General features: G+C 43.2%; 1 protein-coding gene across 1 annotated transcript; it reads right to left on the bottom strand.

Moving 5' to 3' along the window:
- Positions 1 to 6642: 6642 nt before the first annotated feature.
- Positions 6643 to 8051, bottom strand: LOC131219462 (uncharacterized). Its single transcript, XM_058214610.1, has 2 exons — positions 6807 to 8051; positions 6643 to 6767 (listed from the first exon to the last, which is right to left on the bottom strand). Exon 1 carries the CDS (start codon positions 7983 to 7985, stop codon positions 7209 to 7211), a length of 777 nt encoding a protein of 258 aa, XP_058070593.1. The 5' UTR covers positions 7986 to 8051; the 3' UTR covers positions 6643 to 6767; positions 6807 to 7208.
- Between the last annotated feature and the right edge of the window lie 2701 nt (positions 8052 to 10752).

Raw genomic sequence — 10752 nt, 5'->3', positions numbered from 1 at the left:
GGTTGATCGGGGCCGCAGCTATGCGGATATAAGTAGAGAAATATCCTTACTCCACGTGTGAAGTTTGGTCATAAACCGACGGTCCGAAATCCTCAACTTTGCCTAAGAGTAGACGACCCAAATCACTTAAATTTCAGCTTCTTCCTTTAGGGTATTTACACTTTTCATGAACTCGTCCTTTGGCTCAAGTTGAGCGGTTCTGGACAATACCCATGTCCGACTCCCGCGATGGATATCAAGCCCAGTAAGATGGACATTATTCTATAGTTTTGGAACTAGTGGCCCACCAACGAGGGGTCTAAAGCTTGTTCGAAAAATCGGGGCATTTCTGGAATGAATTAGGTATTGAGATTTCTCGTGGGCAATGATTAGGGTTTGGATTAAATATGTTCATAGTGTGACCTATTTATAACTAGTAAAAATAGAAATTTGGTCAAGATTACTCTAAACCATTGGTTTTAGGCTAAAAGAGTAATAGAGTTGATTTGGTCTATTAGTCAAGATCCGGGCCTTATCTGACTCGGCTTTGGTTAAATCTTTACTTTAGTTATAATTGTCTTGATTAGTTAGCGATAGGTCGGTTAGATTTGGGCCCTATGTGAGTAAATCATGGTGCTAAACTTGGTATTCAAGTGATCGGGCGGATTCGTTGGCTTCCTACGGTTGATTAATTGGATTTGTGCGGTTCTTTACTGGTTCCATTCGTGCGTAAACTAACATTGAGTGCTAATGGTCAGTAAGTGACAATATAAGTAAATTACGAAAAAAGAAATTTCAAGGATTTTTGAAAATCCAAAACAGTGAAAATCCAGGATGTTACAGTCGTCCTGTGACTCGATTGACTGATTTAGGCGGACGCGAATGGGCTACTGTAGTGGGACTACGTGGGTTGCTTGCACCCGATGTCGTGCGTTACACGCTCACCTGGATTTATACAAGTCTAATCCACCGACTAACCAACTATGCTTGTTAACCATGTTTGCTCACGTCTGTTTGGAACCCGGAGCACCCCTCGCCCACTGACGCCTATTGATAACAGCTACAAATTGATCAACAGTCTCGCGAGCCGGGCATGGTGGAATGGGACACTATGTCCAAGTTGTCGGCCTACGCTGGGATGACGAGCCTCCCCGTAGTGACCGCGAGCGATCCCACTTTTTAGTACTCCTCATGTGCTTGCAATCGGGGTTGAGGAACCCGATGGGATCAAAGATCGCGGGGCCCTGGCCTCGCACGTTGAGGGGTCATGGCCTCGCAAAAAGGGATAGGGGCACTAATATCGTCGGGGTGTCTCAGTTTCCCCAATCTACCGAATAAACGGAATTAACTAAAAACTCGACTAACACGTTCACGATCGCATCACATTAATTGGGTTGGCGATTCGACAGTTGAGGTTGCAATGAGGAAGTGTTGGTCATGCGCAAACGTTAGACGAAGTCGCTTGAGGGAGTGTTGTTATGAGGTCATACATCATACCATAATTCATGCATATGCATTAACAAGATTATTTAGAGATGTGTTAATGTTTGTTTTTCATTAAATTCATCACAGAAGTGATATTTGATGTAACTTATGGCTTAATCATTCACTCCCACTCTGCGACGGTATTTTAAAACACTAACCAGACACTTCATTAAATGCAGGTGATGCAGAGCTTGACGAGCCGAACGGGGTGAGCATAGACGAGGAAGAGGAACTATCCTACTTCTAGCTTATGGTCGGGTCACCGTGGACTGAGCGGGTTGACTATGGGCTATTGAGTAGGGGACTTAGCGCACTATTCTTTTGGACGTTCTATATGTATTTTTCAGGCGACGCCTTATGCGACCCGTTTGATATTTTTTTGTAGACTCGTACATCTTAACTATTTTCTTTTCAGTAGATTAGTAGTGGTTGAAGTTTATATTCTAGTTGATTCCATTTCTGCTCATTTAAATTGAATTATAAGTAAATTGTTAAAATTAAATTATAAGTGACACACGAGAACTTGGAGGTTGAATGTTTGCATGACTCCTAAATTTCATGGCGTTATACTCAAGGTGTCCACCTGTCATCAACCTCCTGCATTATGAGGGCTTCAAGGTCTTAACTAATGACTTAATGAGGGGGGCCGCCTGTAGTGGCGGATACGTGGTCAGAAAACAAAGATGAAAATGAAAGGTGTGAACTCGTGACCATGTAGCAGGGTTATACCATGTACGGAATTAGATTTCGAGGCCCAGTCCCTTTCAGCCGTTGAAAGGGTTTAAATGCTTGAATTGAATTAGTAGTATCAAGGCCATGAGAAATTGTATGGCCCTGATGCGCCGGGACTTAAATAGCGTCCTGATGTTCATTATCGGTACAAGGGAGGTCCATGGTCAGGTGATCCACATGGTCAGAAATTATCGGCCCAACATGGATGGAAGATTCTATCCATCCAATCTCTGACCTTTGCTCTGGACCGTTGGTAGCTCAAGAGATTTTTCGAGGCATTGCCCATCTATGCTGGGGCCCATCACGCGAGTGACTGGATTTGGTGCAAGTGCAAATGTTATATATAGTTAGAAAAGGGATTTTTTCATTTTGAACCGTCCATTTAGAGGCCACTGGCTAGAGAAGTAGGATGCTTACAGCCATTCAATATTGTACCAGGGTCCATCTACTAAGGAGCTCAATGGATGGTCCGATTGGATCACCAAACTATCGTGCGACATGTGATGTGGCTATGTGCTGAGTAGGCTTGGATGGTCCAGATGTATATACCGGCTAAAAAAACGATGGGCAACACCATCAATGTCACGGTTACATGAGCCCAAAACTGATGGCTGGAAAGACAAGTGAGGTAGATGGTCCACATCCGACCGACAAAATATCTTCAGCCGAACTGTTCGATTAGTCTGTTTTTGTTTTTTCGGAAAGGGATTGCGTGCTGTGACACACACCGCACCTCGGTGGTGTGTTGAAGTCAAGAAGTTCTGTGGACTCCACTATGCGTTATATGTTACATCCACACCGTCCATCCATTTTACAAGAACATTTTAGAGGACAGGCCCAAAAATGAGGAAGATCCAAATCTCAAATGGAGTACACTGTAGAAATCCATGGAGACAATTATGCCCACCGTTGAAACCTTCCTACGGCCCACCATGATGTTTACTTTCCATCCAACCTGTCCAGAAGGTAACACAGACCTTTACTTTCCATCCAACCTGTTCAATATCATCTTGATCCAAAACTTCTATGGCCCATAAGAAGTTTTCAATTGTAGGCGTTGAATCCCCACTACTTTCTATGGTGTGGTCCACCTTCAGATTCGGATCTGGCTCATTCTTCTTCTTTTGTTTTTTTCTTTTTTTTTTGTCTCATCTCCTTAAAAACACTCTCTCAAAATGGATGGTTGGTGTGGATATAACACGTACATCGTGGTGCACTCCACAGAATTTTGCCACGTCAACACACCACCAAAGCCAGTGGTGTGTGGCACACCACGCAATCTGCTTCCTTGTTTTTTCGTCCCTAGAGGAAAATAGTGGGGCCCACCTCTTCACCAGTCCCGATCACCACCACGTGAACGACGGTCAAGGGGCACATGCCATTGAGAAAAGAGGTTTTCCCATCAGTCGGCGTTGTGGGTTACCATGTACCGATCATTTCCAACTCTATCTCTACCTCTCTTTCCTTGTTTTTCTCCGCAATATGTCGTATGAGTACAAATCAGATCCATGCAGGTGGTGGACCGCACCAGGATGATCATATGCTGCAAAAATAAATTCCATCCGTTCATCAAGTTGGCCACAGCATCCAATCAAATGGACGGATGACGATCTGACACCGATTCTAGATGTGACCTTCATATAACTAGATCAGACTGAAAATCATGTCAAGTAATTCTCAAGATCGGGCCCACTTATTGCACGGCTTGGATGTCAAACTCATGTAACATATTGGCGGGAAAAGTGGGACCAGATTGCTAACTCAGCATACTGTGGAGTTGTATGTGCCCTTGATGGGAGATGACACCTGGAACGTACACGTGGCAGCTTGATGTACCAATCGGGTCTATACATATACTAATCCGTATTATGGATGGCTTACATCTCAATAGGCACACCTATTAAACAATCCTATCCATCCGAACAGTTGCAATCGAAGCAACGGTGGAAAACTAAAAGAATGAAACGCTAAATATTTAGGATAATTGAAGAATTGTACGGATAATATTATCTAACGGCCTTGATCTTTGAAATCTGTCCTTTCTACGACTCAGTAGGTGGATGGATCCGATTGATACATCAGCTTCCACGGGTACATTGGAGAGATGGCACCCCCATGTTCTTGTGCTTCCTGATCTACCATATCATTGTCATGCATTAATGGTCGCGGTGTACATCCAGTTGAATCAGCTTGGCCACTAGCTGGCCTCAGCTCAAACTCGGCTCAGCCTGGTCTTCGAGCCTGACTGGCTAGCTTGGCTGAGTTCATTTAGCAGCTCAGGCCATTTTTTGCCGAGCTCGAGTGAAGATCAAGTTGAATTCACCGGCATGGAATTTTCACAAACACATGTAATCTCATTATATTTAAAATAGTAGTAATGATTTTACAAGTATAAGTAATATAAAAATTAAGAAAAAAAAACAAAGAAACAAAAGGGATTTTAGTTTTTTCTACATTCCTTTCTTGCCATCAACCATACTTTCTCGAGTCATTTTATCAAATGCTAGGTGAGCAACATCAATATCAAAATAACTGAATTACTGAACTGGTTAGCTCTGAGTTCGGTTTGAGTTGGGTTCGAACCAAGTTAAGTTGAGCTGAAGCCAGCTCGATCTCATTTTCGAGCTCAAAAAATTAGCTTGACTCGTACTTAAACTCAGCTTCTAAGCAAGTCAAAACGAGCCTTTTTGGGTCGAGCGACCTAACCAAGGTAGCTCGGTTGGTGTACACCTCCAATTAATGATGTCGAAAGATTCGATTCTAGCTTCTAACTGAGCATGGCGTATGCATTTTCAAGGTGGGCCATGTTCGTTGTCTGTGTCCCATTGACTATAATAGGATTTGGATATTTACTATGTAGGACTACAATGTGAGTTTGTCACATTTCGCAAAACTAAATCAACGGTAGGCATTGAATTACATGCATGCGAATCCCTATGCCCTCAAAATGGTATCATCCGATTGGTGGCCACTAAATATACGGTTATTGTTAAGTGGGTCCCGCTACTTGGACGGTTTACTTTGGTTGGCACGTATAAACGCATGTGTGCAAACCATCATCTTCTTACAGATTATAGGTACATCTGGTTCCTGCGCACGCCGAGTAATGCACCTCAAGTGGAGCTTTAAATTCAATATAACCAACGGCCTGGATTTGACAAACATGTCTGCTAATTTGAGGCTATAATCGGCCAATCAATCAGAAGTCAATGATCTATGTAAGGTGGATTCCACGATGTGGACGGTTTGATTTGAATCACGCTTACTCCACGCATACATTTATGAGTGCATGTGTACGAACAACTACACTGCACTGGAGCACCAAATTGTGGGACCCACTTTCTTCTCAGTTCTAACCGGAAGCGGATTGGCTGGTGTACCACACATCAGCTAGATAGCTGGTGTATTGACGTAAGCAAGTTGTGGGTCCCATCACAAGGTATATGTTATATCCAAACCATCCATCCTTCCACTTTGCGAGGTCGTCCTAAGTCTTGAGCCGAAAAATAAGACAGCTCTCAAGATAAAGTAGATCACACTGCAAAAAGTAATGGTTGAACTTTTACCATTGAAATCCTTTTGGGGTTGCAGGAGTTTATATTAAATTTGTTTTCCTCTTCATCTAAGTATTTTAATGGTGAAAATCGTTATCCCACTGTTATTTTTGGTGTGTACCACACATCAGCTAGATAGTTGGTGTATTGACGTAAGCAAGTTGTGAGTCCATCATAAGGTATGTGTTATATCCAAACCATTCGTCATTCCATTTTGCGAGATCATCCTAAGTCTTGAGTCAAAAAATAAGATAGATCTCAAGATAAAGTGGATCACACGGTAAAAAGCAGTCGGGATTGAACTTCTACCATTGAAATCCTCTAGGGGTTACAGAAGTTTCAAATCAATATTAAATTTGTTTTCCTCTTCATCTAGGTATTTCGACAGTGAAAATCATTATCCTGCTGCTATTTTGGTGTGGTCCATTTGAGCTTTGGATATGATTAATTTTTTTGGCTAGGCCTCTAAATCGATTTCGAAAATTTGACTAACGGTGTGGATATAATAAATACATCATTTTGGGGCCCATGTAACTTTGATCTCCTTTGAACCGTTCGTACAACTCGGAGATCGAGGAGCGTCGGCGCTCGTCTTCGCACGACACGTATCTACGTCAGCTACGTCCGTGATAACCGCGTTTGGAAGACTTAAAGTCTATCAAGTCAATAGTCGCGTTGCATGGTAGCTTCGGAAAAGGCTTAAATCGTACAATGACGGAGTAAAGTTTATCATAGTCTCGCAAAGGTCGGTCTTCCCATGCACACCGATCGTACACGTGGTGTGCAGATACATCAATCTTCCATTGTGTTGGCGGCATAGAACGAAAACCAGACAGATCAGACGATCCTGGCCATTTGATTGGTGGTCATCAAGTGAACGGATAAAGACAGATTAGAACCGAGAATACACGCACAGTGATAGTTCATTGCCATTTTTAAAATAGTAACAACTCATCCGTACATGTGGGGCCACATAACATATCCCAAACATCTCACTGGTCGGATGATCTTCGCCATCTGATTCCGCGCATCAGTGGCTATTTTATTTTGATACACCCCACCCACGGCGGGCCCCAATTTTTGAACGGTGTGGATCAACACCGATGAACGGTGGAGGGGCGACCACCAGACCAAGAGAAATAAACAAAAGACGTCCCACATTTTTAGAGCTCATTTCAACAAGAACTTACAAACAGAAGGCTAAAAAGTATAATGCTCAACCCTAACTTTGTACAAAAGGGCTAATGATTTAGTGATCCAAACCGTTGATGTGATGGGCCCCATGCAATTAAAATCTCCCAGATTGGAAGATCCTAATCATAGAATCTCCGGCCTTATTTGACAAATATTTAGTTTCACAGGCCACCTATTGAATGGTTAGGATTTTACCATATGGGCAATTTGACTGGGCCATCAGGATTGGCCTGATGGAATCAACGGTTGAGATTATTCTGACCTCTAAACCATGAGGATTAGCTGTCGAGCTTCATTCTTCATCTTTTCCTTCGTATTCTTTATAAATTCGTCAAACCTTTGATCTGATCCCTCCACACCCAAAAGCCCATTCTTTTCTTCTTCATTTGCAGCATCATCATCCAACAACGGTCCCATACTGAAAGTGGGGCCCACCTGAAGAGAGTCCAAATCATGCCTGAACCGTCCATCATGGAGATGTATCGAAGGATGGATTGAATCGGAGCCACCGGCCACGATCACAACGATTGCACCATCTTCCTTGATTGGTGCAACATCTCTCGATTCGATGATTGTGGGGCCCACCCGAATATGGTCCTCATCAAGCACCTTGAATCGATCATCGTGGAGATGGGCCGACGAAGAACCGGTAGGATCTGAACCGTCTGTGCCGAACACAACGATCGCACCATCTTCCTTCGACGGTACAACAATTTTCACTGGGACAACATCATCGAATTCATCATGGTGACCGGTCGAAGATGAACGGACAGGATCCAATCCGCTCCTGGTGACGAACACTAGGATAGAATTGCAGAGGAGGAACACCAGCTCCCTACTGATATAGGAGTTGAAGAGAATTGAAATGAATGTAGAGAAGAAGAGATTGAAGGAATTTGAGAGAGAGGGAGGGAAGAGTGATGGAGAGTAGGAGAAGAGCATGGAAAGGAGGGAGATTGGAAGTAGGATTTGGATTGTTTTCTTCAACGGCTTCGATTTGGTTAGAGATTGGACCTTTCGATGACGCTTGTTTTCAGCCATTGATCTTTGCTTTCTTCAATCAAGATAGGATGGACCTCTGATGAGAATTTGTATTTTGCAATTTGTATTGCCTGGGATAGAGTTGTAGGCTTTTTATATCGCGGGCTAGGAAGCGGAATGGCTGGTGTACCACACACCACCAATATGGCTGATGTGTTGACGTCACCAAGTTCTGTGGGTCCCATCATGAGGTACGTATTATATCCAAACCGTCCGTCCATTTGGAGAACTCTTCGTAAGGCTTGCGAATTAAAATAATACAGATCTAAAAATCAAGTGGACCACACTGCAAAAGGCGGTGGGGGATTGAACGTCTACCATTGAAACCATTTTGGGGGGTAACAGAAGTTTTGGATCAATATGATATTTTTTTTTCCTCTTCATCTAGGTATGTGTGATCTTATGAATAGATTAGATGGAAAATAAACGTTATGGTGGGCCCTACAAACGTTTTAACGGTGAGAATCATTGTCCCACTTCTATTTGTGGTGTGGCCTTGAGCTTTGGATATGACCTATTTTTGGGTTCATGCTCTAAAATTATCTATACAAATGGATGAACGGGGTGGATATAATAAATACATCATTTTGAGGCCCATGTAAGTTGGATCTCCTTTGAACCGTTCGTACAACTTGGAGCTCGAAACGTGTTAGCGCTAGTCTTCGCACGACACGTACCCATGCTGACAGGTTGAGTAGCGAGACTGGCTACTGAAGTGACGTCACCAACTTCTGTGGGCCCCACCATGATGTATGTATTGTATCAGCACCGTCCATACATTTGGAGAGATCATTTTAGAGCATTTTCCAAAGAACGAGGCAGATCCAAGGCTGGGGTGGATCCCACCACAGAAAACAGTGATAAGAGTGACGTCCACCGTTGAAACCTTCCGAAGGTCCACCATGATGTTTTTTTGAGATCCCACCTGTTCATGTGTTAAAGAAGACATGAAAGAAGGCAAAACACAAATATTAGCTTGATCGAAAACTTTCGTGGCCCTTAGAACTTTTTAACGGTGGGCGTCACTCTCCCCACTGTTTTTTGTGGTGGGGTCCTCTGGAGCTTTGGATCAGATTCATTTTTTGGATCATGCACTAATATGATCTCTCCAAATGGATGGACGGTGTAGATACAAAAAAAATATCATGGTGTAGCCCACAAAACCTGGTGACGTCACTTCAGTAGCGAGTCTCGCTAGCTAATCCGCGTCCTACCCGCACCGGCCATATTGGCGGTGAGTGGTACACCACACCAGCCAATCCGCTTCCGGCGGGCTACTGCCTACAAATCCAGTGATTTCGACCCCATCATAACCAACGTCTGTGGCTCCACCTTAATGTCTTTCAGACATCAACTCCGTCCATTGTATTGAAAGCTTCCATTTTACTCTGTACCACAAAAATAAGGATGATCTAAAAATATGGTGGGCCACACCAGAGATAATAGATTAAATCAACCATAAAATCTCTAAAGCAACTTGGTGTGGCCCACTAGAGTCTTATAAATGGTTTACGTTTTTTTTTTTTGTGTATTAATCTCTTTGGCAGTCGGATGAATGGATTGGATGGAATATAGATATCACGGTGGGCCCCAGTAACAATATGGAGCGCTCTATTGGTTGGGGTCCACTCCCAACTGTTCCCTGTAGTATGGCCCACCCGAGTTTTAAACTGGAGTAGGAAACGGATTGGCTACTCCCCCTGCCACCAGCCCCGAGGATGATGGTCGGTACTCTGTGGGCCCCACCATGATGTATGTGTTTCATCCATTCCTTTCATCCATTTTTACTGATCCTTTCAGGGTTTTATGGTAAAAATGAGAGGGATATAAATCTAAGGTGGACCACACCACAGGAAAATAATAGTGATTGGATATCCACCATTAAAATCCTCCTAAGACCCACTGTACTGTTTATTTGACATCCAATCTGTTGATTAGGTCATACAGACCCAGATGAAGGGATAAAACAAATATCAGCATGATCCAAAACTTTTATGGCCACCAAAAAGTTTTTAATGGTCTACGTTCATTAAACATTGTTTCCTTTAATGTGTTCCACTTGAGATTTTTATATAGCTGATTTTTTGTGTAATACCATAAAATGATCTAGAAAAATATATCGACGGCATGGATGAAACACATACTTCATGGTGGGGCCCACAGAGCACCGACCATCAGCCCTTGGATGGTGGCAGGGGGAGTAGCCAATCCGTTTCCATTGGAGTAGTGATCTTTTTTTTCTTTTTCGTTTTTTTTTTTTTTTTTAAATTTTTTATTTTGTGGGTTAGCTTGTTAGTGGTCTTTGGCCCCATAGCCTAACATCGAAGGTCGCGCCTGATGGACGGAAGAACGGATGTTGAACATGGAAGCGGGATTGGCTGGTGTACCTCACACCAGCGATATGGCTGGTGTGGGTACGTGTCGTGCGAAGACTGCTGGACCATTCCTAGAAACTCCCTTTGATGGGACAATGCGAAAATTCCAATTTTGGCCTACCATTAATAGAATATTAAGAAATGGAAAATAGCAACGGTCCACATTCAGCTGATGGATCTGTGGCCAGGATCTTCCAATTCGGGTGATTTTCGGATAGTGGTTCATCAAAGGTCGGTGCAAGCGAACAACGGTACGGATTGTTGATGCATGTACCCCACTTATCATAATTAAAAACACGCGCAAGGACAGTTACATGATACTCGGATTCTTTGTTCCCACAAGTGGAGTCCATGTTCCAGTGATCCCGACCATTGCTCTGCTAGATCCCACC

The sequence above is a fragment of the Magnolia sinica genome, chromosome 11 (assembly GCF_029962835.1).
Source record: "Magnolia sinica isolate HGM2019 chromosome 11, MsV1, whole genome shotgun sequence".
Lineage (NCBI taxonomy): Eukaryota > Viridiplantae > Streptophyta > Magnoliopsida > Magnoliales > Magnoliaceae > Magnolia > Magnolia sinica.
Note: the sequence above shows the minus strand (reverse complement) of the source record. Positions and strands in the feature narration are given on the sequence as shown.